This window comes from Motacilla alba, chromosome 4A (genome assembly GCF_015832195.1).
Source record: "Motacilla alba alba isolate MOTALB_02 chromosome 4A, Motacilla_alba_V1.0_pri, whole genome shotgun sequence".
NCBI lineage: Eukaryota > Metazoa > Chordata > Aves > Passeriformes > Motacillidae > Motacilla > Motacilla alba.
In genome coordinates this window covers 15,551,632-15,579,534 of record NC_052045.1, presented here as the reverse complement: position 1 = coordinate 15,579,534, position 27,903 = coordinate 15,551,632, and the positions used below count along the sequence as shown (strand labels likewise).

Genomic DNA, 27,903 nt, shown 5'->3' with positions numbered 1-27,903 from the left:
CCTTCCCCCGGTGGGACCCCCCAGCACTCACCCAGGCGCAGCCTGTCCCTGGGGAACTCCCATTTACTGCTGTCGTAGGGCAGGCGGTCACACTGCTCGTCAAGGGGCATCTCCTCTGGGTCCATGATAATTGACAGGTATCCTGTTTTAATATCTGTGGCGTCGGGCTGGAAACAGGGCGGGGAGAGATTATTCAGGGGATTTACGCTGCAATTCCGAAGGCAGGGAGCTGTCTGGCAGCCTGGGGACTTCCCTGCCTTCCAGGCACTTTTATTCAGAGGCAGGAATGCATCACTGCAGCATCCTGCTTCTGTTCTACAGCTGAGACACAAATGTTTGTGTGTGGCTGCCACTCGTGGCTCTTGGGAGGAGGCACTGATTGATGCTGGGAAACACAAAATCTACCTGGATCAGCCAAAGAAAATCACTGATTTTCCGTGGGAACTGCAGGAGCTGCACTTCCTCCTGCTTATTTTGGCATCTGCAGTGCTGATTGTCCACAGTTCTCCACTTCATGGCTGCAACTTATTGCAATTTAAAATTGCTGGAAATCGCTATTTCTGATGCTGCTAAAGTGAGAAATTGTGGTTGGGTGGGTTCTGTGAGCAGACTTGCACAGGAGTGAGGAATAAGAGGAAACTCCGTGTTGTCCACAGCTCTGTTAAGCTGAGGTCAAGGATGAAAGCGTGAATTTAATCCCTGTGTTTTCAAGAGGATGGGAAATTTTACTCAAATATTGGAGATCAGCATTGGGACTGCAGTTTGGTGAGAGCAGAGCAGAAAGCTGTGATTGCCTTTCTGTTTACTGTTTGTTTCACCAAACCAGACCTAAATTCCTTGAAACTTTACTTCAAGTTTACTTTTTGAGTCACAAAAGGGAGGTGAAAAAAGAGCAAGGAGATCAAACCAGCTGCGTGGTTTGAGCTGATTTCTAGAGCAGGCAGCCTGGGATCTTTCTTTAATATCTTTTAGAGTCAAGTGCTGAAATCAAGCCCTCATTTTCGAGGATTTAGAGTATTTTTTGTTATTCTCACAAGACAGTTTGACTCATAGAGAGGGAGGAGTCTGATTTTATGGTTCCACAGAAGCGGCTGGAAACCTCACAAGTGCAAGGGTTCTCTGGAGAAGTCAACACAAACCAAGGCCTGAATTTTACAGGGACATTTTACCCAGTGTTTCTACCATCTGCCCCAAACACTTGTCCCTAACTCTGCAGTTACACTGGGCAGAGGCAGATCCCAGCCTTTGTGCAGGATGGGAGCTCTCTCACCTTTCTCAGTTTGCGGATGAAGAGGGTCAGGAGGAGCCAGAAGAGCGTGGCAGCCAGCCCTGTGCACACCAGAATGATCACCTCAATGTTGGATTTCTCCTCAGAACCTGCAGGTGAATGCACAACCAGGTTGGAAATGTGTCCAAACTCCCTGAGTGAGCCCACTGGCATTCTGCATGCCCTCAGCCCGGGCTCACCCTGGATTTTGATGAAGGCTGATGTGCTGTCCTGGCCCAGGTCGTTGGAGGCCCGGCACTCGTAGAGCCCCTCGTCGTCCTTCTTCACTCTCTCAATCACCAGGGTGTTGTTTTCCATGGAAATTCCTGTTTCAAGGCATTCTGGTTAATGCTGGCACAATAACCTGCCTGCCAAAAATGCTTTTAGGAGACAGAGCTGAAGGTCAGCTCCCATCCATGCAGGCTCTGGTGTGAGGACACATTCCTATGTCCTCCTGATCTGGCAACCTTTGGTTTTTTTTTTTTTTTTCCTTTTCAACATCTGGATAAATTATTTGGCATCACTTAAACAACAGCAAATGTGACTGTTGATTTAGAGTGGGTAGAGCCTGGAAATTAATCCAGAATTTAGTAAAGGGATGCAGGATTGGTGTCTGATAGCAGGAAGATACACTTGGAAAAATGGGAACTCAGTGAAATTACTGAAAGCTGTGGGAAGGGATGGGACTTCTAACATGGGGGACATGGAACGCAAGTTAGGCCCTTGGAAAAATAATGGTGTGAAGCAATCCTGGATTCACAGGCAGCCAGGTGCAGTGGGAACAGAGAGGCTGCCTAGATATGACCTATGAGAGACTTGTCTATGTTTAATTTTCCCAATCTCATTTTTCCTGGTTGGTGGTATTGCACTGAGAGTTCTTCTGTTTCACTGAGGGATGACTGGGGTAGAAATAGGGAAATGGGTCAGGCTTGCAATCCAAAAGGGAAGGACATTATGAATTTCTGGGTGTTCTGCCTGTGAATCCCGTTGTTGTTAACAAGAGTACTGCACACAACTTGCCATGCACTGTGCTGAAATATTTACCCTGAGGTGTTTTTTTCCAAATATTTTATTTATGTTTCCATTGGTTGGATGAGTTACATGGTTGTCCCTCTAGAATTATTTATAAAATTTCAGTAGCTATAAAGAGTGTCTCTCAGAACATTCTGATCTGAATTATGGATGATCCTAGATTTCCTACCTAGTCCAAGCTGCAAAATTAAAGTCACAGGACCAGCTACTGACACGGGATTCTCCATGATTTATGGGAGGACTCAGGACAGACTCAGCTCTGCACTGGGGCGGCCTCATCTCCAGTGCAGCTTTGAACACCAGAATATAAAACAGACTTGAAGCCATTGGAGAGCATCCAAAGGAGGCCACAAGGATGGGGAAGGCTCTGGAGGGGTCTCATGAGGAGGGGCTGAGGGCACTTGGTTTGTTCAGCTGGAGGAGACTGAGGGGAGACCTCACTGCACTCCTCAACACCCTCCTGAGGGACAGCTCCAATCTCTGCTCCCTGTGACAGGGAGAGCACCCAGGGGATGGCCTGGAGCTGTGCCAGGGCAGGTTGGAAATCAGGGAAAGGTTCTCCCCCAGAGGGTGCTGGCACTGCCCAGGTTCCTCAGGGAATGGGCACAACCCCGAGTCTGCCAGAGCTTCAGGAGAGTTTGGACAGTACTGCCAGGGACGCCCAGGGTGGGGTTGCTGGGGGGTCTGGGCAGGGCCAGGGGCTGGACTGGATGATCCTGGTGGGTCCTTTCCAGCTCAGCACATCCCATGATTCTATGGCACAGAGCTGGGAAGGCACCTGGGCTCAGGTGAGGGGCTGCAGGCTCAGGTGAGGCTCCCTGCCCATGGTGGCTCTGTCCCACAGAGCTGAGAGCACATTCTGTGCTGTGGGAAATAAAGGACATTTCATATGTCACGGGATGCCCTGAACTCCTCTGCCAGGTGACTTTGCTGCAGTTTACTGTGGCCAGGACAGCTGAGAGCTCAGGCCGGTGTTGCCAGACCCACCTGAGCCAGGTGCACCCTGTGGCTCAGTTTTGTGCCCAAGCTCTGGCCCCACACAAGCAGCCTGAGCAGCACTCCCTGATTTCCCAGTGCTATCCCAATGTGTGCTGGGCTGGAGCTTCCTCCCACCTCAAAGTCCAAGCTGGAGATGCCTGCAGTGCTCTGCCATCCTTGGATTTGTGTGTGTGAGCCCGAGTCATGGGCACAGTCGTAGGTGCTGTGTCATGGTGACTCTGCCAGTCCATTATCCCACATTCCAAACAATTCTGGGCAGCAGGACCTCACCTGATGCTGCTGAGATGGGGTAGCCATTCTTCCTCCAGGTGACCTGTGGCTCTGGAGTCCCACTGACCTTGCACTCCAGCAGGATCTTGCCGCTGATGTTGACCTCCAGGTCTGTGAGGTTCTGGATCACGACCGGCGCCGCCTTCGCTGCAGCCACAAAGGAAAAGAGCCCCAGTCAGGTTTGGGGGGTTCCCTCACCTCCCCTCCTTGCATGGCCTCTCCAGGCTGGATGTGGTGAAGGTTTGGTTGATTTGGTTGACCAGTTGATCAAAAATCCCCCCAAAAGTTCCGGGAGGAGTGGGTGAGTTTATTTGGTTTATTTTCACACTGCCTAAGCTTAGGTTTGGCTGCAGCTCCAACTCCTCATCCTCTGAAGAAAACAAAGGATAGGGAGTGGGTGATGCACATGCAGAGTGAAGGCAAAAAGGAGAAAGGAGGGAAAAAAGAAGAAACATTTCTAAGGTTTTTTATCCTCCTTAGGATAAAAACTGCCTTCAGGAGTGCAGTTTTCTCCTTACTACAACCATGGTAACGCCCACTTTATGTTCATTTATAAAAGATGCAGGACAGCAATGAATAAAATCACAAGCACAGCATAAAATATACCCCCAACCTGCAGTCAGGACAGAAGATGAGGGGCATTAGAACATATAAAATGTTTGAATAGGGGAAGAAAAGCTGGTCTGGAGGGGTAATTCCATGTGTGCTCTCCACAAGAATTGTCTGACACGTGCCAGACAAATGACAGACCCCAGTCATCCTCACAAGAACGTGATCCTGATTCCAGCTCTCCATGGATGTATTCACAGTCTAGCTGTGTTTTTCCCATAGCTGTGCTGTGTAGGTGTGTGTGTAGGTGGAAATCTGACTGACTGAATAAAAATATCTGCCAGGGGAGAGGAAAGGGAAGTGCCTGAATGCAGAGAGCAGAGCAGTCCAGTGCCTCTCAGCAGGTGATGCTCACAGGTGGCTCTGGTGCTGTGGGGACCAGCCAAACCATTATCACTGCCCAATGCCTGAGTGAGACTCCTTCCCTTCCTCTCTGCCTCAGGAAAAGGGAGATGTCTATGTGTGAGTGGAAATAAATCACCTCCCAGTCTGGAACCAGAGCTGTGGCTGAGGATCTGTGTGTGGAGGGAAGGGGCTGGGAGGCTGCACAGGGAAGGTGCTCATTCACTCCAAGGCTGAAGGCAGCACTGGGCTGTGCTGAGGGCCAAGTGCTCACAGCAGCACTGACCCTGCAGTGCCTCCTGAGCCAGAGGAGCCAGTCTGAAAATCCCTGGCTAATTCAGCTTCTGAAGCACTCTGACTCCTGCTCCCTGACTTGCTGCTTTGTGTCTCAGCTCTACTCCAGTTCTGTGCTTTTGTTTTCTTCACCATTGGAAGGTAGTTAATAAATCTATCTGTTCCCCATGCCAGCAGCCCTTTGTCTTCTGAGGAGGCTTAGAGATGATCACTCACCTTTTTCACTCTGAAGCAGAAGAAACTTCACTAATTTTCAGTGACTTCCTACTGGCAAAAGTATCCTGCCCTTTGTATTCCCACAGCCAACAGAACCAGGCTGGAGGATCTCAGTGAAATGAAAGAGTTGGGGGCTTGGGTATAAGTAAGAAAATAATTGTTACAACAAAGTGCATCCCTCTCACCCAGAATAAATGGCACATGTCACTTGATTTTACACTTGACATTTGGGATCTGCTGGGTCCAAATCTATTCAGGTATCTCATCCTGGCAGCTGAGAGTGGGTGCCAAAGTCATACAGATCTGGGGTGAGCATCCCAAGTTACAGTTGTGCTGTCAGTAAATGGTGGGCGATGCTTTTTGTCCTCAGTCAACTCTAAATCTGCACCCAGCATGGAGCTGGGAAGACAAAATGCTGCTGAAATCACCTTTATGTGATCTCAAATATTTTATCCAAACCCAGCAGTGGCTGGGTGAGCGTTCTCAATGTCAGGCTGTCAGTCCACACAGAGTAAATGACAAAAGCAAAGCAGAGCAGGACACAAGGTCTGTGTTAGGACACGTCCCAGTGCCACTCTCCCCTGGCACGTACCTCTGACCAGGAGCTGGCTGTGCTGCTCCAGCGTGTCCGTGCTGTTCTGCTGGTTCTGGGCTCGGCACTTGTAGAGGCCACTCTGCTCCCTCGTGACGTTGGGAATGAGCAGGGTCAAAGAGATGGAATATTTGCCCATTTTCCTGACCACAGAGTGGCTGGGAGCTGGCTCTGAGGAGGGGTAGTACCAGGCCAGGTGGGTGTAGATGTACTTGGAGGCCCGGCAGGTCAGCTGGACATCATTCCCCACGATGGCTGTGACTTGGGAGGATGTCTGCAACCCAGAGGGCACATCTAGGAGGAAGGGAAAACGTGTTTGGAATGAAATCCCAGCTGAGAAGATCTTTGGCTGCCTGGCTGCTACTTGGGGATCAAATTTCTAGCAGCAATGGTAGAAGCCAGGTTTAATGAGGCACATTCACAGAACCACCAGGTTGGAAGAGGCCTTCAAGATCATCGAGTCAGCCCCAACACCTCAACTAAACCCTGGCACCCAGTGCCACATCCAGGCTTGTTTGAAACACATCCAGGGATGGTGACTCCACCACCTCCCTGGGCAGAACATTCCAGAACTTTATCACCCTTTCTGTAAAAAACTTTTTCCTAAATATCCAACCTGTATTTCCCGTGGCACAGCTGGAGGCTGTGTGCTCTGGTTCTGTCAGTGCTGCCTGGAGAAAGAGCCCAGCCCCAGCTGAGCACAGGCACCTTCCAGGAGCTGTGGAGAGTGACGAGGGCACCCCTGAGTCTCCTTTTCCCCAGGCTAAACAATCCCAGCTCCCTCAGTCATGGAAATGTGGAAACAGGCACTGGAACTGGGAATTAGGGAAGTGAAAGTTCCTCTCACTGCCCAGTACTAACCTGTGCTAGTCCAGCCCTCAGCATTCTAAAGTAATGAATTGAAAGCTTATAAATAGAAGGAGTTAATGGACTGAGAGAGTTCAATCAGGAGCTGTTTCTATCCAAGTAGATGAATGTATTTGTGAGCTCTTCCCTCACCACAATCAGGGCTGGAAAGTATTAATTGCAGAGCAATAAAGAAACCCATTCCCATCCCTCAGGAGCAACACCTTCTTCCCCACTGAACAGACTCCTCAACTTTCTCTTATTCCAGCTGTGCCAATGTTTATTTCCATCACATGTGAATGCTGGATATTTACTTGATCACTGATGAATTAACAATCTAATGATGTCTAAGTCCTTGAGGCCTTATATTTAGCAGAGAAATACTCTGAGTCATGACTCCAACCTAGACATGAAAGAGTGAGCTGTTTCTTGATATATTTTTAGTAACTTTTCACTCCAGAAAAAAAAAAATCAATTTTCCTGAAGTGGCAAATGGAATCCATTTGAAAACCATAAAAACTGTGTGGAAGGCCAGAGCCTGCCCTGCAGTAGCTGCTGGAGACCTGCAAGTAAATTGGGCTGGAAGATACTTTATTGCCTTTGGGTCATGTTAATTTTAGGGATCTATCCACCTGAATGAAAGCTCATGGATTCCCACAGTGACCTGAAATTATTCTGCTGTCTGTTAGGTCAGGATTTTCAAGCAACTGAGATTTGTGAGGAACCTCTTATCAATGTTACCAGGGATGGGACCCTTGGGACCTTGGGAGGGCTCACTCTGGGCCCCCTTCTGAACTGGACCAGGTTTGCCCTAAATCTGAGAGATGATTCAGTGCTAAGCTGTTGGTGAGATGCTTCCTCAAGCCAGGATGAGCTGGCTGGGACTTTGAGAGGACCAGGAGTTAAAGCAGAACAAGTGTGCACTGCACTTGCCATCTGCAAATTCCCCCTGGAATCTGGCCAGGGGCTCCCACTGCAGAAAGTTCTGCAGAAGCTACAGCTGAGCAGAAATGGTGAGGCTGCTGAAATAACCAATCTGCCTTATAATAAAGCACATATTCTGTAAAATACAGAGCCCTGGAGGAGCTTTCAGATATGATTAAAAAGTCTCTCTTCTTCCCAAGTCATCTGGAGTAGAACCCATGAGCTTTTGCTTCATGGTTTTTAAAGACTGGCACCAGAAATATTTTACAAAAGATCCAAAAAGAGAAGAGACCCCCTCAGGCCACAGCTGTGGAAATTGTTATTTTTCTCTTCTTTCCTTGTGCTGGAGTTGCAGTTTGCTCTCTGCAGGGTGTTGTTAGGCTCAGTTGCTCTCTCTTGGTGCCAGCTGTGTGCTCAGGCTGCCTTGTGTGACACTGCTCACTCCTGATGTCCTGTGCTTCCAACACGTCCAAATCCTACTTGTCAACACAGGGGGGAATGTCTGAGGCCACCCAGACCTCCCCAAAAGGGCAAACTCAGAGCCAGTGAGAACACTGGGCTGTGGCACGAGCAGCATTTCACAGCTCCTGATTCTCTCCAGCCAAAACATGGAATAAGTGCTGCATCCCTTGGGATGAGCCTGCCTTGGGTGTGGCACAGCTTGGGCTGCAGCATTTTGGTGCAAATTCCCAGTGAATGGGATGTTCCATTCCCAAACCCTGAGTTTTGAAGGATGCTCCATAGTTTTGCTTTGCTGCTGGACTTGAAAGTTGCCAGGGTTTTTTTTTCTACCAACTTAACATTCTGGGAGCAGAGGCCTGGCTTGTTTTTCTTATCATTCCTTCTCCTGACATTTTTTTATTTAGCATTTTGAATATTTTTAGCTGGAACCTGTGCTATTCTCTCCCATCTTGTTTGCCTTTCAAGCAGCTCTTTCAGCTCCAATAGAATATTCATTAATTTTCATTGCAGTGGAAGGAAAAAGAGAGGAAAAAAGAAGTTGCTCTGCTCTATCTTTTCATGCTCTCCTCTCTCTTTTCTCCTCCTACCTGGATTATCAGGGGAGTGAGTGCAGCTTGGAGAGCACATTTCAAGTCAGTTCATCTCTCAGACAGCTTTGCTTACATAATCCTGAACCTGAGCAGTGATTAACTTCCTTTCTCTGAACAGATACTGTGTTTTAGAAGGCTCCTAATAAGTTGGCTGAAAGAATGCACCACGGGGCCTTTTCCCTTTTATCAGCAGTCACCAAACATTTGTCTCTGGTGTTGTGTTACAGCGTAGTAGCTGCGAATTTTCCTCTCCACCGTGTGGGATTCCGTGGCAAAGAGGGGAAGGAGCCATTGGGGGGAGGTAAAAAGGCAGCATAAATCAAAGGCAAGGCTGGCTCCATTTGTATTTACAAGGAATTAATTGTTTTTAATTTCCTGTGCTTTGCACAATAATCTGTGTAATTCAAAACTGCTGCTCTTACCCGAATTCCAGCCCTGGGCCTGGCAGGGGGTTTGCCACCAGGAATAGGGATAGAGAGAAGGGGGAGCCCCTCTATCTGGAACAGTGGTGCTTGTCAGGAATCCTGTCAACACCTTGGGAATGAGCAGTTTGGAGTGGCACAAACTCCTAGAACAGCCCAGCTCATCCATTGTTCTGTTATCTGAGAGCAGATTTTTATCTCCTGCTGGAAATGCAATATTTTCTTTCGGGTAGAAATCTTTAACTCCATTTTTCTCAGTTGTTTTGGCAATCAGATAAACCCTTGAAAAAAAGGGCTATGGTTATTATTTGTTATTCTTATCATAATTCATTTATATTCCCAGAACATGCCGAGTTTTCAGATGGGTGGGATCCCACTTTGCTGAATGTAGTGCAGTCAGACAAAGGCTGGAATTTGATTTACTCTGGACCTGCAGCTCTGTAGAGCTGCCCTTTCCAAGGTGCAGAGCAGAGAATAGCCATTAAATGACATTAAATGACACTTGTCCATGGCAGAGAATCCCTGCAGGAGACACCAGAGCAGCTTTTCCCTGCGCTGAGGAGTTTGCAGCCTGCTTGGAATGTCCTTTGGAGCTGGAGGTGGACAATGACATCTTTGAGCATCTGATGGCTCACCCAAGGCTTCAATGGGATCTCTGGAGTCAGAGCAGGGGTGGGAAAGGCAGGCGGGGGTCAGATCTTGATTGGATTGACAAAAAACAAAAATCCTGGAGTAAGAGTTGGGCAAGGACACGATGGATAAATCCCTTTAGGAGAGACTGCAGAGGGCTGCAGAGGGACAGTGACAGCCAGGACATCTGCAGGAGGGGCTGTCATTTGCATCATGAGATTTCTCATCACTCTGGACCCCTTATAAGGTTTGGATTCTGAGTGATCTCCAAACCCTGCTGACCCCTCATGAAATGAACTCTGCTGGCAGAGAAATGATTTAAAAATAGAGCCCAGTGCTAATTCTGGTGTCCGTGGGAGTTTTTGTGGGGGTTCTGCAGTGGAAGAACAAAATGGTTGCTGACAATTATTCCACAGGGATAAATTAATTTTTCTGAAATGAAGGTGGTGGTGGTGAAAACATCAGACAGAAGTGAGCACATCCCCAGAGAGCAGCCTGGACAACACCTGAGGAAGTTTCCCTGGAACACTCTGCCATGTCCTGGGAAAACATCTCAACCCTGCCCCAGTGGAACAGGGATTTGAGGGAGTTCAGCCTCTGTGTCATCCTCTGATTTCTTACCAGGGACAAGTGAGTTAAGCCCAATTCAGCCAGAAGGTCTGAAAGCAGCAGCTTGTTTGTTGGTTGGAGATAATGGGAGAGCAGGTCTTTAAAATCAACAAATTGCTGAATGAATTGAGGGGTGCCACACTTGTAGCTGCTTTGCAGAGAGCTGTGAAATGCTACAAACATTTCCCACATGCCCCGTAGTCCCACGTGTTGCTCTCAAGCTCTACCCCTGCCTTCAGCTCAGCCTAAGGTCCAACCTGCACAGAATGAACCTCCTCAAAACCATAAAGGGACCAGCTCAGAGCCTTGTGCTGCTGGGCTTCCTCTGCCTGGAACCTCTCAGGCCATCCCTGGATGTCCCTCAACACTGAGACAGGAGAAAACTCCCGGGCAGAGTAACCTGGAGCTGCTCCAGCTGTTCCAGGTGTGAGGACAACCTGCAGAACTGTCCTCACAGCCTGGGCCTGCTGGAGCAGTGCTCAGAGAGGACCCTCCTGTGGAGGAAGCCCACAGCAGGTCACAGCTGCTGTTCACTGCTGCTGTTCACAGCTGCTGTTCACTGCAGCATGACCTAGTTTAGCACCAGGACGGCCACATTTAGAAAGTTTTCATTCCTTTCTAATCCATAAACAGCACTATTTTAAATACAGCACTTCCAAAAGCCAGTCATGCTTGGTCAGCATTTGCCTCTTCCCCAGAATGGTGCAGACTCCCAGTTTCCCTTCACAGGCTGGAATACATCTGTCTGGCCAAGGCCTGTTCACCTCCTGCTCTGCTTGGGTGAATGGAGACATTCCCACCATAAGCACTGTCAGTAGTTTCACCCAGTGATTCATTTCCTTCATCATTCAAACTGCATGATTAAACCACTTGTGTCTCAAAACATCGCTAAATGGATCTTCAAATAGAAAATTTGAAATATTACCTCACCGTGGGTGGGAAAAAAAAACCCTACATAACTTTATAATTAAAAGAAACCAGAGTTGTGCAAGGTGCATGGGATGATCTAACCCTTTGGATCTGACCTTATGCTCCTGGCTTATTTCTTTGGGTTTAGTCACTAAGTGGGACAGTTCTGTGTTCAGTTGGATAAACCACCCAGACATAGCAGCTGGCAGAATTCCCAGCAGGACACTCAACACTTGGAAGGGGTGAGATGTAAAATTAATAGCTGGTCTTCAGCCTGCCTTGCACATCTTGGAGACCTCTTATACCTAAGCTGTGTCTCCCAAAAATGCACCTTGAAGGGCATTTCCCTGAGTAAATAAGAGTTACAATGTTGGGAAATATCTTTTGTCTCCTGTCTCCTGTCACCTCTAATGGAGGTGAAAGCTTTCCCCTCCATGGCCCCTGCTTCATTATTGTTGGATGGCATTTTTCTGTTGGCACATTGTGTAACACCAATGGGAACAGTGTTTGGTGAGCCCTTTTTTGGCTGGAAGGATTTGAAAGGTGCTGGATTCCTTTGGAGCAATGGAGTCAAACAAGCCAGGAGGGAGGAGAGGCACAGGAGTGCAGATCCCTGCCACAAGTGAGCTCTGCCTTCCCAGCTTGCTCATGGGCAAGGAACCAAGCAGTGAGAATCAGACATTTACTTTCCAGGACTCTTCTGCACTCTTTGTTCTAAAAATCGATATTTTGATGCAAATCCTGCCAGCCAGCATCCACTCATCCAGAAAGTGAGCACAGAAACGTTTCAGTTTGTGCTGGGTGAGCACTTGAACAAGGCTGTCCCTGGACACTCTCTCTTTTTGAACTGCCATCTCTCCTGAAAGCATGACGTAGATGTTGATCTCACTCCTGAAGAATCCCTGTGCTGAAAGGTTAAGAGGATATTTGTTTGGATTTGTGTTCTTTGGAGAACCTCCTCCCTGTACAAAGGGCACTGCAAAGGCCCAGGCAGGGCTCCAATGTCACAGTGCCACCAGCCCTGCACTGGGCTGCATCCTGGCCTTGCTCACCTTTGTGTGGCTGCTGATTTCCTCGGGGACCAACCTTTCTCCTGGCTCAGGGAGAGGCTCCAGGCCTCTGGAACACCACAAAGGCCTCAGCTTTGCCAGAGGTTTCCCAAGGACAGCGCTCAAATGTCACCAGTGCTGCTTTAAGGCACAGAGGGAGGGACTTGGGGCTGCAGCTGCAAAGGGCCATCGGGGTTGATGCTGGACATGCCCAGCCTGCCTTGGGTGGGGTGAGGAACCTGGGACTGCTGGACTGGGAGTGCTCCAAAAAAACAACACACAGGGATGGCCAAGAGTGTGAACCAGTGCTCAGCAGCCATGTGAGCCTCACAGGGAACTCAGAGCAGCAGCAGCAGCTGCCTGTGGTGAGGTGTTGGGTTGCTCACCTGACACGTAGAAGGCGATGCTCCGCTCCTCCTCGCCCACCTTGTTGGCAGCCACGCAGTAATAGATTCCTGAGGCACTGCTGTCCTCCATGGTGAGGGTGCTCACAATCTGCCCACAAAGAGAAAACAAGGAATGGCTCTGAGGGTGTGTGAGGGTAGAAAAGCTGTTAAGAAAGTTGTTTCTAGTCAATAATGGGTGAAAGTCCCAGAAAAGTGCTGCTACTTGGGTTTTTGTCTCTCGTCATCTCAGCCCAGCGAATTCTCTTCCCTCCTCATTCCTAAACCTTACCCTTCCTGTTTTTCCCTGTCTTACCCATGAAAAACAGGGTCCTCTTTTGAGAAACTGCCAAGGTCTTTGTGTGACAACATCAAGGAAAAAGCTGAAGGGAAGGGCCTGGAGGATCCATACAAACACAGTCCCACAGCCATCGATTCCCTTTGCTGCTTTTCAGCTCTGGGTTGTGTGGGGATATCCACACTTGCATGGGAAGCAGGTAATTCCTATGGATGTGGTACAAAGAGCATTGCAGCATCTTGTTTTTCCCCTCAGAGAAGGGAGGGAATGATGTGGCCCCTTTGGGCTGGGAGCCCCTTGATTCCAAAACCCTTCCTTGGAGCTGCACAGGACTCGTTGAGTGAGGAAGGAAGCTCTGGAGAAGCTGCCAGCGCTGGAGCACTTGGCAAATGCAGAAAGGGAGGATCGAGGGGAAGGAAGGAGCACTTGTCCTGAGCTTCACCACATCAGAAAAGGAGGGGGTTCTGTTACTCCTGGGGCTGAACTTAAGGACGTTGAAGAATGTCCTTAAGAACTTGTGCTCCTTTAACCTCCCAAGGCCCAGCCATGTGGCACTGCCCTGTCCCTGTCATGGTGCAGCCTCTCAGGGTCACACAGGAATATCCACAGACCGTGCCTTTAATTATTCCTTGTATTCCTTTGGAGTGCGAGCAGAAAAACAGGGCCTGAGCCACCAAGACAGAGATGTTCTTGCAGGATTCCTCAGCTTCCCCTGCAGCAATTCACCTGAGGAGCTCTGAGCCCTCACATTTGGAACAAATACCACTTTCTTTGCCATCCTCTCTAAGGCCTTTGAGAATCAAAATTTATAACACCCTCTGGCCCTTTGTCCTTATCTCCAGAGAGCTCTTTGAAGTGCACAGAAGCATCTCTGGACTTTCTTTTTAATATCCTAAACTAAACTCGCACAAGACATTCCTTTACCCCTCCTAAAGCTGCCCTATGAGTGTGTCTAGAGCTGTGTGGGATGAATTTTCTGAGTTATTTAAGATTTGCTGAGATCTGGCACTTTAAATCCTGCAGGGAAATGAGTTCCAAAGGTTTTGATCCCACGTGCATTTGACATTCTAATGGTGAGCATTTGCAGCAGAATAAGGGCTGAGTGGAAAAGTCTTTACTTTTCATGGTAGAATGGGGAACCCCCAAATTTAGGGGTGAGAAAGGAGAGCAGCAAGCCCAACTCCCTCTGGTGTCCAGCACAGAAAGAGCTGTGCAGTCCTGAGTGATTTATGATGTGAAAAAAGCTCTGCCTTGGCTATAAAACCAGCGTGGCTATAAAAGCAGCCTGCTCCACCTCCTGGTGCTGGTCCTGGAGCAGTGGCCCGGTGCCATGGGCTGGGAAGGAGCACATGTTCAGAGCCCTGGGAAGCACTCTGGAATTCCTGCTGAATCAGGACCAACATCTTCCTCCTCATGGCTGCTGGATCTGAGGATTTCATGTTTGGGAAGAGCAACAGCCAATATAAATGTACGTGCTGAGGACAGGAGGGGATACATTTGGACAGCTTTTTAACAGCAATTAGTCTTCCTAAGTGACAGCTCTAGCTGGGAAGTGGAGGATAACACTGTAGAGCCAGGCAAAATCATAAAATATCCATTTTGGGACATGTCCAAAGTGTTAGGGGTGACACTGTGGCTCTTCTAAACACTGATGCAATGCCTCAAGCTGCTTGGTGGCCCCGAGGTAAATGCTCATGAGCACACACACAGACAGATGCTGATATCTCCAGCTCCATAACTCAGGAAAAGTCTGGCAGGGCAGTGGGAAAACAGAAAAAAAGAAAAAAAAAGAGCAAATAGCTATCCTGAGACCTCATTGGAGCTAATCTCAGTCGTGTCTAGATATGACGGTGAAAAAGATGGTAAATGACAGTGGGAAACAATCTGGGGACAAATTCTTGGGGGGGGGGGGGGAAATAGGAATAGAGGAAAAAAAAAACTGAACAAACAACTGAGAAATGAGAAATAGAGAGAAAGCAATTTTCTTGTTTGGATGCTCCACTCGTTGTTGTGCACTTGGATCCCAAATCCTTACACACCTGGGCACCAGAGATCGGGCACTTCCCTGCCTGGGCCCACAACTGGCACCTCCCAGAGCCCTCCAGACTGTGACTTTTAAACCAACAGCACCCAGAAGAGATCTACATGTGATCCCAGAGCTGGCAATTCAGGATTTTGAGTGATTTTCTTGTAAGATGAATCCCTGGAAATAATTCTGTATCAACCTTTCAGTCCAGCTGTGTGCTCCTGGGTAAATCCCTGAGCCTGGGAGCCCAGTTATCTTTCCAACATCTGAAATAAAGTTTTCAGTGGTCAAACTAACCCAATCCAGGTTGGTTTGGTAGCTGAAATTTGAAGTCTGTGTGTGTTTGGTCACAGTGGCAGGTCAGGATAAGGACTTTGTTCTTCTAAATGCCATCCCTAATGAAAAAATTGTTTTAACTTGAGCACACAAACTCAGGGATCTTTCCCCATTATTAACAGTGCAAACTGTCGCACTCTGCAGGGGCACAATCCCAGAATCTGGGGACCTTTAGCAGACAGTGGAAAAATTCTGAGGGGATAATCCCTGTGTGTGCCTAGTCCCTGCACCTGGAGAAGTATTTTCCACTCCTGGAATCATAGCCAGGGTAGAAAACCTTGAGACATGTTGGACTGAGTCCAGAGGAGGCCACGGAGCTGCTCCAGGGCTGGAGCCCCTCTGGAGCCAGGCTGGGAGAGCTGGGGGTGCTCACCTGGAGAGGAGAAGGCTCCAGGGAGAGCTCAGAGCCCTGCCAGGGCCTGAAGAGGCTCCAGGAGAGCTGGAGAGGGACTGGGGACAAGGGATGGAGGGACAGGACACAGGGAATGGCTCCCAGGGCCAGAGGGCAGGGATGGATGGGATATTGGGAATTAGGAATTGTTCCCTGGGAGGGTGGGCAGGCCCTGGCACAGGGTGCCCAGAGCAGCTGGGGGTGCCCCTGGATCTCTGGCAGTGTCCCAGGCCAGGCTGGAGCAGCCTGGGACAGTGGAAGGTGTCCCTGCCCATGGCAGGGGTGGTACTGGAGGGTCTCTGAGTCCCTCACACCCCAAACCTCTCTGGGATTGATTCCATGATCAAGGCAGGGCTCACTCCACAGCTGCTTCTCAGAAAACCCAGAGCGCAGCACTCTCTGCTGAGCTGAATAACGATGGTTGTGAAACCTGCAATTGCCTTAAAATTTTGTGCCTCTGCACTGAAAATGCCATCAATGAAAAATTTACATCCTGGAAATGTGCAGTTTCCAGCTTCCCTGTCCCTGTGAGCAGCAGTACCACAGGAGCTGTCCCACCCTCAGCTCCTGTGCAGGCAGCACTGGCACGAAGCTAATTAATAACAAATTATTGGCATGTCGTGTCTAGACATCTTCCTAGTGGGAACTGGATGGGATCCTGGGAGTTCACTGCATACCAAACACATTGCAGGCTGCGCTGCCTGGGTTGGATTTGGAATTAAGGACTCCATTTCCTATTACTTAACCTAAAGGCCACCCAATACTGCGAGCCCAAGGAAGGGATTATTAGCTAATAAATAATTACTAGGAAAGAATAAACTAAGTTTAAAGCTCAATAAGCAAAGGAATAAAATGAATGATTTCTGAAGAACAGATCTGACAAGTAAATAGAGCTTGCTGCTGGGAAAACTCCTGATGGAGTAGTTCAATAAAGTCCATATGTAATGTTCCTGAACTGATAAAAATAAGTTATTTTAGAAGCAGCCAAATAACATTCCCCAGCCATTCACTGTGAGTGTTTTAAGACATCTTGTAGTAAGGACAGAGCAACGAGACCTTTCTTAATCTGGAGCCAGCATGAATTAATATCTCTTGTTATTCCTTGCTTTCTCTTCCCTTTGTCTAACCCCTCCCCACCCAAGAGCTGTAGTTAACAATCCTTCTTCTTTCACTTCGTTAGCTCTCCGTGGGCAGGATGAGGAGTGCAAAACGTGGGTGGAAAACTTCTCAGCTGTCTGACTCTGGCAGAGCTGGGCTGGAGGTGGCTACAGGGAGATGGAATTACAGAACTTCAGCAGGGACCCTGCACAGAAAGCATTCAGCTCTCTGCTAATCCATCCACTTGAGTGGCACACCACAGCCCTTGTTTGCACAGCCTGACAGTCCTGATCCAGGACTGGAGTTCATTCACTCAAAACATGCTAAAGGATGGACTGAGGATGAGTGAGGAGAGAAGCCTGGGAGCTGCCTGAGAACTTCCAGCTTTGCTCCCATCTCTGGCAGGGGGTGTTCTGTCCCTGGGAAAGGGGAGCAGCCAGTGCCTTCCTCAGCGTGAGCAGAGCTGGTGGCAGCACTGGGAGGTCAGGAAAGCTGCTGGACTGGGCTGGGGGCTGGGCTGACTGGAGGTTAACTGTGGCATGGAGGGACTGATCACCCTCCAGCCCCTGGAGCAGGTGGGTAAATCCTGGCTGGTCCTGAACAATCGCCAACCCCTGCTCCCTCCTCCAGTGATTGCAGATTTTTTGTTCTTTTTGTTCCTTCAGGAGGTCTAAACTTGGCATTTTTGGGTCAGTTTTCTTGAGTGGTTGTGAATTTAGGAGGTCGGGGAAGACAAAGGGGGAGTTCAGCTGTCCCTGCTGCTGGCCAGGCTCTCACCAGATCCACCAAGGACAGCTCCACGTGCTCCTGTGCCTGGGCAGTGCCTGGCACACCTGGGCTGATCCCCAGGGAGTGGCTGCTGTGTCTCAACCCCCTCCCTGTGCCCCCTTCCCTGGCACAGCCTGGTGTGACAGGGCTGGAGAAGCTCCTTGAAGTGACAGATTTGAACAGCCTGGCTGAGCTGCTCACACACTTCTCACCACACACATCCCACTGCTCTAATGGAGACTTTTTGTTCCTTCAGGAGGTCTAAACTTGGCATTTTTGGGTCAGTTTTCTTGAGTGGTTGTGAATTTCACCAGCAGAAACACCCACGTGGCCTGGCCACTCTCATATAGACATGAAAGGGAGAAAAGAGATGAAAAGAACCCCCCAGAGAGAGCTGAATTATGCATGAGTCTTGCTATTCCCCTCTGCTGGTCCCAAGCTCAGGCCAGTTTGTTATTTTGCTAACAGAAAAGGAAATAAAATAGCAACATAGCTCCTTGTGACTTGAAAAGTCAGGCAATTCCTGCAGTCACGGGTGTTACACCTGGTGTGAAAAAGCAGATTCAGAGGAGCCACGCAGTGCTTTAACTCCCAGAGGGAGAAGTTCAGCGTGGACTCCAAACCCCAGGGGAAATGAAACTATCTCAGTGCAACTGCCTCAACTGTGTGACCATTTCATTGGTCACTGTTTGACCAAAACTTCACTGAAGTGCATCATTACCTGAACCATAACCTTGTGCTTTTCCTCCTGAATGAGACTCAGGCTTAGGAAGGCAGGAGGAGGTGAAATTCACTTCTCTATCTGTGGAACACTCATGGAATAATCATGATGAAGATGATGACAGGAGAGCTCAATTTTACATGGCACTTCTGTCAGGAGATATCTGAAGAGCTTCATGTGATCAAAGAGCACCAGGGGTTTGCTGGAAAAACCCATGCTTGCTGCCCTGCCAGCTTGCTTTGGGCAAATTTCTGGATTTGGTGACTCCAGGGGATGTATTCCATATTTTTAGCAGCTCTAAACAGCTAATGCAAGTTTCCACATGTGGCTGGACCAGCTTTTAGTGCCACAGCTCCAAGGGTGAACTCTTGGGTGCTGACAAATCCTAGAGCCCAGGTGAATTCCACCTTCTGCCCAAGACTCCAGTGCTCATGGGACAGCTCAAATCCCACAGGAAAACCCCCAACCTCAGCTAATCCCAGGTTCCTAACACAGTTCCTGAAAGCTCAGACTCCAGCATATTTATTTTTTCATCTCCTTGGTAAATGCAGGTGAATTACTTGCTGGGACATGGTGGGAATGGATTGGGCTGGTTCCTATCTGTTCCCTTCCTGGTGGGAATAACAGCTGATAAAACTCTAGGAAAAGTCTGAAGACTTTGACCTCAGAGACTTAAAAAAAATATATTCTATAATATAAAGACTCCAATTAACACAGTCTTGAACTTCAGAAAGGGGGAAGGAGAGGAACTGTCTGCAACGTAAGCAGGGAGTGAAACCTGAGATTCCTATAATTTAATTATATTAATTTGAATAAATCTTAATCAGGACATAAGAATTAATAGGAAGCACCTCAGACTGTGTTTTCAGCCAGGCAGAAAAATAATGAGTATACTATAAATTGTAAAATTATGTAGCTCCTACCTTTAATAATGAAATATGTTAAAGCTAATTATATATATATATATAATATGTATGGAGACAAACAGTAGCTCTGAGAGTCTCAAAGCTCTTGTCAGCCCATGCAGCAACCAAAAAGTCTTAGAAAAAGAAGAAACTTTGAAGGTAAATAGCACCAACCACCATTTTTATAAATAATTAGCACTTTTAGGGGGTTCTTTTACCTAAGATGTAAAGTTCTTAAAGAATACATTAAAGCCAGAGCTTAAGGGGCACTATGCCATCTAAATAAATCCAATTTATAAATATCTCCCAGCAATGGAAAAACTCAGGAATGAGAGGCAAATACTGATTTTCTCCTTCCCAGCCCAAGCTCCATGTTTTCAGAGCTCTGGTTTGGATTATGTTTAGAACTGGAAAGTCTCCTGAGAAAGAGCAGATGGCTGAGGCACTGATCCTGCCAGATGCTGATTTAGTCTGGACCCAGTCCAGAAGAGCACTTTAGCTTTGTGCTTAACTTTAAGCATGGGACTAACTCAAGGATTCTCCCATGCTCAAAGGTGAACCAGGATTGGATCCAGCACCCTGCAGGATCAGACACTGAAACATCTGGAACATCCCCCTCCAAACCTGGAGCTGCAAACCCACTCCTGCAGCCAGTGGCCCTGCAAGTCCAGCAGGTAATCCCAGCCAGAGCCCAGCAGAGCCAGAAGGCCCCAAATCCATGGCACATTCCCAGCCTGGACGTGTGGAACATCACCACAGGCACCTGGGGGACACTGAACAGGTAATCCTGCTGGGATCTCTGCAGTTCACACAGGCACGGTGATCCCAGGGCTGTTGGAAGGGGGAGCAGGCATGGAAGTGTCCAAGGAAGGTTTTCCCTCCTTCATTGTTCCAGGGAAGTGGCTTCAACCTGAGACCTGCACACTCTGGAAATCAGAGCAGGCACCTGTGGCACTGTGACCACACCTGGTCAGCTCCTGCTGCTGGGAGTGGAGGAAACAGGGCAGGACAAAGGGGACCAGGACAAATGGGAGAGGACCAACAACTCTCCAAGTGTTTCAGGAACTCAGAGTCCTTGTCAGCGTTCACATCATAGCACCCTTCAAATTGAACCACTCTCACACTTTCTCAAGACTGAGGGAGACACAGAAGGTTTTGACCCAGAAGTCTTGGGACAGTTTAAATAGGGTGGGTGACATCATTCCCAAACCCCAGTGCTTGTAAACAGCAGAGATCTGGGATGATCCCAGCGCTGGGGAATTCCAAGCATGCAAAGAACCCTCAGCAGCTTGGGAACCACGAGCTGGGGGTGAGCATCCTCTGACATCATCCCCAGGCCATCCACACATACCTTTGGTTTATCCCCCTGCCTCATGGGGGTGTTCTCAATGCTCCTGATCTTGTTTCCTATGACTGTGTTCTCTGAAACCACAACTTTTGGCCCCTCAGGATTGCACCTGGAGGTGGAAAAGCAGAGATGGTGTTCAAGGTAAGCAGGGAGGTGTATTGGAGTGAGAAAATGTCAATCTTAGACAATAATCTTAGGTCTTAAATACTCCTAAGAACTGTTTCTGCTGGAGTCTGTTACATCTTTGTGAAATTTCTCTATTCCTTCTTTGCAACATTTCCAAATTATTTACAAGGCACCTTAACAGAGGCAAACAAAATCAGTGCATGACCAGCAATGAACCCCCCAATCTTTGCAAAGATTAGCAATGGAAAATACTGGGCAATTAATTAAATCATATGAGTTTTATCTGGCTAGTATAAGTTGTATTTCCAAATTCAAAATGACAGTCACTCCAACCTGTGGGGAAGTGGATGTTGCTGAGTGTCTGCCTGTGCTCAGCTTCCAACAGGAAGTGTGGGCTGAGGGAGCAGAATGGATAAATACTGGGATGGAACAGCAGAAGGCTCTTTTAATGCTGCACATTCCACAGAAGACACTTTTCAATCTTCATTGTGGAAGATGGGCAAGGAGCAGAGTGTGGAACACATCATGTGGGAGGGTCCAGCTGCACCATCCAGGGCAAAAAACCTTCCCATCTTCCTCAGCTTGGTAAGACTAAGCAGAGACACAGCTCTTCTCATTCCTAGAAATGCAAAGGCTTTGAGCCCACCACGGGGTCTCAGGAGGTAAAATGGACTTTTACAGGCACTGATTAAGGGCTGATGCTGCAGAAAATCCCTCCATAATTCAGCCATCCTTTGCCAAAGCCACACAAAGCACAGGGGCAACACCCTGGGCCAGGGGAGGGTTTGAGGCTCTCAGAAGGGCCTAATTAGAAGATCTTGAGGGACTTCCTGCAAGGCACAATCCTGTCCTGAGGATGAAGGGGAAAAGCTCAGAGGAAGTAAAATCACATCCCAGCTCTAAGGAACAATGCTGGTGCTCAGGGATTCAAAGGGCACTGCTGAGGCAGAGTGGGGGGAGAGAAAGAGAGAGAGAGAGGAAGTTGGACAACAGAAGGAAATGGGGGCTGTGTCATTTCCCACAGGAATCCTCCTCCAGCTTCTGCTGCAGCAAGATAAGGCTGCTCCTGGGGCCAGCAGAGGTAGAGCAACTCTGCAATTGTATTTAAATTGATAAGATCAGAGAGCCAGAAAGCTGCAACAAGGGTTATGTGAGGTCCTTTGCCACCAGGTCACTGGTTTGGATCTGGCTGAATTCAGCACTCATGGCCAATTCTCTCCCCCTAGGCAAAAAGGTCTGGAAAAGATTTCGGGTCACCTCTGTGGTTTTCCTAGAGGATGCAGAACCTGTTTCCATGTGGTGTTTCCACCCTGCTCTCGTTTAACCCCTCCCAAGCAGAGCCCTGTGCCTCCTGCTGCCCTGCAGTGCCCACAAAGCCATCAAATCCCTGAGGTTATTCCCCCAGGAGCAGTGTAACTGGGGATACCTCCCTGGGGCAGGCACACAGGGGCACTCCCAAGCTGAGGCTGGCTCACCCAACATCCCTGTGCTGTACAGAAAACCTGGGGAAGGATTCTCCCTGATTTTCCTGTCTCATGGCTTGCCATTCACAGCAACGAACGAGTGAGAAAAGAAGCAATCCACTATCCAGTAATTTTCTCCCTTGCTTTCTAGATCTGTCTTCATTTTTTTAATGAGTGTTTTCATCCTGATTTCATCCCTCTCGCTGCAGGGAGGAGTTGAAGTGGTCAGAATTGTGCAGGACCTGGCTCCTGCACGTGCCCAGGGCTACCAGGGAAGCAATGGGCATCAACCCAGGCCTCTCTCTGCAGACCCCTCTGCTCAGGGTGCTGCAGGAGCAAAGGGAATGTCTCCTTAGGCAAATCTCCAAAGGCATCCTGGTTTTCCCTGGCCTCCTTCTTCTCTGGCAGCTTTGACCCAGTGACTTTGCTGCATGTTCACACCTCAGCCTGCAGCACGGAAGGGTCCCCAGTAAGACACAATTCCCTCTCCCAGCTTCAGCAACACCACAGGAGGCTGCCACAGGAGCCTGAGCCCAGCGTGCAGAGCGAAGACAGCTCCTGGGAAGTGCCATGAATCCCATATGGATTTAAGGAAGCCAAGCCTTCAGAAGATTTGTCTGGAAAAAGCTCTTGCAGGGCAAAAGATGTGTTAGCTCTGCCCACACATCCTGCTTGTTTTCCTTTGTCAAATATTCACAGCATTCAACAGGGCTAAGGAAAGTCAGAGGGGCATTGCTGGTCAAGCTGAAGGAAAATTCAATGATCTTTAGTCACTTTAAACTTATTTAACACAATTCAGGCAATACACAAGGTGCACAAACACAACCAGACACCAGCTGGGCTCAGAGCCCTGGAGATCTTCACTCTGCTTGTGATTTTAGCTCAGATAGTTAGGATGGAGTGGAAAGAAAACCAGACTGGAAATACCCAACAATCCAGGACCATGTTCATCCATAAGGAAGTGACTTACAGGGTGTCTGTGAGGCTGCAGGGCTGCCACTTCCACTCCATCTTTGGCTCAGGATTCCCACTTGCTGTGCACTGGATTTTGTGTTTGCTTCTCAATTCCACCTTCACAACCTTATCAAAATCTGTTTCCTTTTCATAGATCTTGGGTCTCTCTAAATACAAAAAACCCAACAAAATTCAAATGAGCAAATTTACATCCTTAAAAGGTTTTGAAACATTTTGCTGGAAGAAGTGATGATCCAATGAGGCTCCTGATGTTCTGGGGAATTCCCAGCAGTTCTGAAAATATTCCTTCACAGAAACAAGGGTGTTGGTTGTGGTATTTCACAAAACACATTGCAATGCTACCACATTCATCCTAATCCCTTTCAAGTTTGTTTGGGACCTGCTGAGCTTCTGGAAAATTCATGCCATGGAACATCTCTTGGTGACATCTTGGCTTCAGGATTAGGATCAGTCCTAGACTGAGGGCAAAATGGAAGTGGAGGGGTGATGGCCCTTCCTGAGAGGAACCTTTTCAAGCAGCTGCAGTCACCAGGTCCTCAGGGCTTTGGGAAAAAACATCTTTTTCACCTGGACTCTTTCCTTTTCTCTGTGTGTGGGTAACATGCACTGGATGGAGGGGAGAAGAGAGTGAGGAAGGAGTGGTGTTGGGAAAACACTTGGAGAGAAATGCCAAGAAATTCTCACCAGCCACGGTGAATGCCATTAAAAATGTCACGGCATTACTCACATCTGGAGGGGCCGCAAGATCACACCCTCAGACTGGAAATCTCTCAAGAGCAAAGTTTTTGTGACACTTTCAGGGCTGCTCGTTGCCAGCAGGAAAGAAATGCTTTGTCCTGTCTCCTTCCAGCTCCCACGGGAAGGCACGGAAAGGAGAAATAATGGGAAAAAAGCCCCAAAGTGAACTGAACTTTCACTAACCTTGGACAGGGTGGGTTTGAGTCTGGGGTGAAAGCACAGGCTCTTCCCTTGTGCAGACAGCTCTGCCCATCCCTGGCCATATCTCTTTGTCTGCTTCTCATAACAGGAAATCAAACAGATTTATTGGTGGGGTCCCTCTGTGGGACACCCCTGTGCAGCCAAGAGGGGCTGCTCTGCACCGAGGCCTTCTGACAAGCTGGGAAGTGAATGTAGATTAGATTTCTATTTTTTGGGCTAACTTATTTTTTCTGCTGTCAGGGAGGCCCCAGATATGTAAATATGAGCTATTGCCCACCTCATCAATCTTGAGCCCTTTACCTCTTTTTTTAAAATAGTTTTCTTTTGCCTTCCAGCCCTCTTAGGAGAGGACTGACCAGGCTGATCCCATGTCTTGTTGGGACTCTCATTTGGCATTTCTCATGGTCAGGCTCTGAAAGATCTTCTGACCTCACCAGTGCCTGAAAACACATCAGTATTTCCTTCTCCACCCCATGGAAGCATTGACTGGAGTGGGTTCAGTCATCTCCCATCCTGTCATAAAACACTGGCTGTTTAAAGGACCTTCTGTAGGTCCCACTTAACATTTTCCCTGAGAAACCCAAATGCTGGCCCCTGCTTGGTGCGGCTCCTGTTGAGCTGAGCCGTAGGATTCCACGTGCTTGGAGAATCCTGAGCAATTCACAGGACAAACTATTGGGACTAATGGTGAATTGTCTTACCTAGCATCTCATTTTCCATCAGTAAATTACTTCTGATCATAAAAGTAATTCTGTAAATTCTCCCGGGGGGGGGGGGGGGAGCCACATTTTTAATTCCTCAGACGCTTCTCTTTTCAGTCTCAAATCCCGTGCTCAACATGTCTGGCCTGACCTCACAAGTGTGATTGCACATGGAGAAAGACTCCAAGTTCAGTGTGAAAGGTTACACAAGTGTTGTTGTTTGGGATGTAAAAACAAAGTTTTACACACTTGGGCAGGGGGACTGGTGTTTGTGTGTGAGAAAGAGAATGGGGAGACAAGAACTGATCACAGTCATTTAATATCAGGGCATTTTTCTGTATTCTTGGTCGACTGTCATTTAAATTGTCCTTCTAAAAAAGAAATAATAATTAAACTTGTTCCAACTCTAACAAGAACATACATGAGTGAGGAGCGAATTCTTCATGCCACAATTATACCACTATTAAATATGACTTGAGACCTAAAATGAGTCCAAATGATTCATCAATTGAAATAATCATTATTTATGATCAAGCAATTATTTTTTCAAATGTGAGGGGAAACGCCTCCTGATCTGTTCTTTCACATGACACATGTGGGGTGGTGGCTGATTGAGGGCACAAATTCAGAGACTGAAGAACTTTTCCAAGTGTCTGTGCCTTTCCCCTGCAGAGGGGGTGGTGGAGGTGGTGTCACCCTGCAGGTGACCCTGCTCACCTGTACAGCATGGTGACAGGCCCTGCAGGTGCCCTTGCTCACCTGTACAGAACAGGGACAGGCCCTGCAGGTGCCCCTGCTCAGCTGTCCAGAACAGGGACAGGGCCCTGCAGGTGCCCCTGCTCAGCTGTCCAGAACAGGGACAGGGCCCTGCAGGTGACCCTGCTCACCTGTACAGGACAGGGACAGGCTCTGCAGATGACCCTGCTCACCTGTACAGCATGGTGACAGGCCATGCAGGTGCCCCTGCTCACCTGTACAGAACAGGGACAGGCCCTGCAGGTGACCCTGCTCACCTGTAAAGAACAGGGACAGGCCCTGCAGGTGACCCTGCTCACCTGTACAGAACAGGGACAGGCCCTGCAGGTGACCCTGCTCACCTGTACAGAACAGGGACAGGGCCCTTCCCCATGCCCCGGTGCTCCCCTGTCCCTGCAGCGCGCTGGCCCTGGTTCACTTTAGGGGGTGAAAGTGGGGTCGTCCTACAGGAGATATTTCCTGGGATGAAACCTTTCCAACCCTCTGCCCACTGCCATGGCCATTTCCCCTCTGACCATGCCCCTGCAGGCAGCTGAAGCTTTGTCCTTCCCCTTCCTGGGCCAAATCCTGTTTGCAGCAGTTGCTTCCATGGGTGATGGAAACCTGATTTTATTAGGTTTTATATTGATTAGGTTTTATATTTATATTTATTTTATATTTAAAAGTTTTTTAATGAAAATTTTCATTGTTTCTGGTGGTTTATGTAGAGTAATGTAGCGTGTATAAAAGGAATGCAAAATCCCTGCGGTGGTGTACCTGCATTCTTGCCAATCTCATACCGTATTTTCAGAATTCTACAGTCATGACCTTATCTGTGCTAACAGCTGTGAAGAGAACTGGTTTCTGTGGTGGGGCTGACCTTTTGGATTGGCTCAGACTGGCTGGTTCCTCAGGGCTGGCACCTGCACAGTGTCCCCTGTGGACAGGCTCTCACTTCAGCCTGCACAGGGGCTTTGAGCCCAAATCCTGTCCTTACTGAGGGTGCACCTGGCAGAGCTTCTCTCTCTCACATTTGCTCACTGAGGGTTATCAATGAGGGTTCTGTACCCCATTATGAACAAACCCTTACCCTGCTTGTGCCCAGTGCGGGCAGGCTGGGGTTACAAATCCCTCTGCCAGCACTGCCAGAGCAGCTCTTTCCATCCCTTCCTTCCCTCTCTATCCCACTGTAGCTTCCCACCCCTCCTCCCCAGGGCCTGCTCCCCCAGCCCCTCCCAGCCCTTGGCCATGGCCCTCCCCAGGCTGAGCTCTCTCCAGCAGAAGCCAAACAAACCTTAAAAGCTTTCTGGTCCCTGGCTGTGTGGGGAAGGAGGGCTGTGCAGATGCCTTTAAATGTATCCAAAGAAATGGCTTTTCGTCCTCTCTGGCTCCAAGTGTGATTGTATCCCCAGCTGGCCTTGCAGAGGTGCAATTGCTGCTGTGAGAGCTGACCTGAATAACTAAAGATTTGGCTGCTGCTGCACTGGGAAATGCAATCAAAAAGCACTTCTGCTTACTGCAGGTTTCAAACTGATCAGCATTATGCAAATCTCACCTTCCTTGCTGCTGTTATCTCCAGTTTGTGGCATTAGGAGCAGATAATATGTACAAGGATTAGGACATGAACCCCTCTGCATGACTCTTCTCTCCCTAAATTTCATGCAGATGCCATGAGGGGTTCTACACCTGTCACCCAAAGGAGCATCCAAATATAGAGGACAGCACAGAGAAAGTCTCTCTGCATTTTCTAGAGAAACTTTACATTCCTTTCAGTGCCCTCTGACTGAACTGCTGTTTATGCACCTTCCCCACTACCATTTAAACAGCTTCAGAAAATCTTTTCACATTAAGCACATCATTAAAATAACATAGAGAGGCCAGTGAAGCATTAATCTCAACCTAAGGTACTTTGCTGGACAGGGGGCTTCATTAAAACCCTTGATGGAGCTGCAACTTGTTTTCCATTTATCTTTTCTGTTTCCCAAAAAATATTTGCACTTGGGAGCCTTCTATCCAATGTTTGTACAGTACTCATGGAAATACAAGTGAATATTCTGTAAGGTAGAGAGGGAACTTGCTAGTGCAGGCTTGGACTGGGAAAGGGTGAAATTTCCCCTGAAGTAAAACCCAAAATGACAAAGTTGTCTAGGTTCATTTCACATTTCTATCCTTTCCTTTTTATTAAAAGGAAAGAAAGAAAAACACTGGGTGAAATGACCTGAAAACACAACTTTGGTTTCGGACTGACCACTGCAGTGTTTTTGAGCCTGGCTGATTTTGGCTGGGAGTTTTTCTGGGGCTGATTGTTGCTGGTTTGTTTTTTTTTTTCCCACGCCCTGCACCCAGAGCTGCTCTCAGGTGGGTGCACAGACCTGTTCCCATGGTACCTGCGAGGAAACAGATGAAAACTGTGCCCAAAACCTCTCTGTGAGATATCACAGGCAGGAATAGAATTAGAGACAGGGATGTGTCCCTGCCTCATCTCCAGCTGCTCCCCTGTGACCCTTTGGAATGAGCTGGGAATGCCAGGGCTGGGAGAGAAGCAGGCACTTGGATCCTGGAGGAACAGATATTAAGAAAAATCACAGGGAACTTGACCTGTCCCACAGAGAATTTTGGTGTTAAAAT

General features: G+C 48.4%; 1 protein-coding gene across 2 annotated transcripts in view; it reads right to left on the bottom strand.

Moving 5' to 3' along the window:
* The window catches only part of LOC119695216 (vascular endothelial growth factor receptor kdr-like), a 126,378-nt gene that overhangs the window by 33,793 nt on the left and 64,682 nt on the right, over positions 1-27,903 (bottom strand). For both annotated transcript variants that reach the window (XM_038123230.1, XM_038123231.1), the window contains exons 10-17: positions 22,896-23,046; positions 20,340-20,445; positions 12,449-12,557; positions 5,622-5,915; positions 3,569-3,715; positions 1,468-1,593; positions 1,271-1,377; positions 32-167 (exon numbers count right to left, since the gene is read on the bottom strand). In XM_038123230.1, the coding sequence (XP_037979158.1) occupies positions 32-167; positions 1,271-1,377; positions 1,468-1,593; positions 3,569-3,715; positions 5,622-5,915; positions 12,449-12,557; positions 20,340-20,445; positions 22,896-23,046 (1,176 nt within the window). The remainder of the gene's footprint in view (positions 1-31; positions 168-1,270; positions 1,378-1,467; positions 1,594-3,568; positions 3,716-5,621; positions 5,916-12,448; positions 12,558-20,339; positions 20,446-22,895; positions 23,047-27,903) is intronic.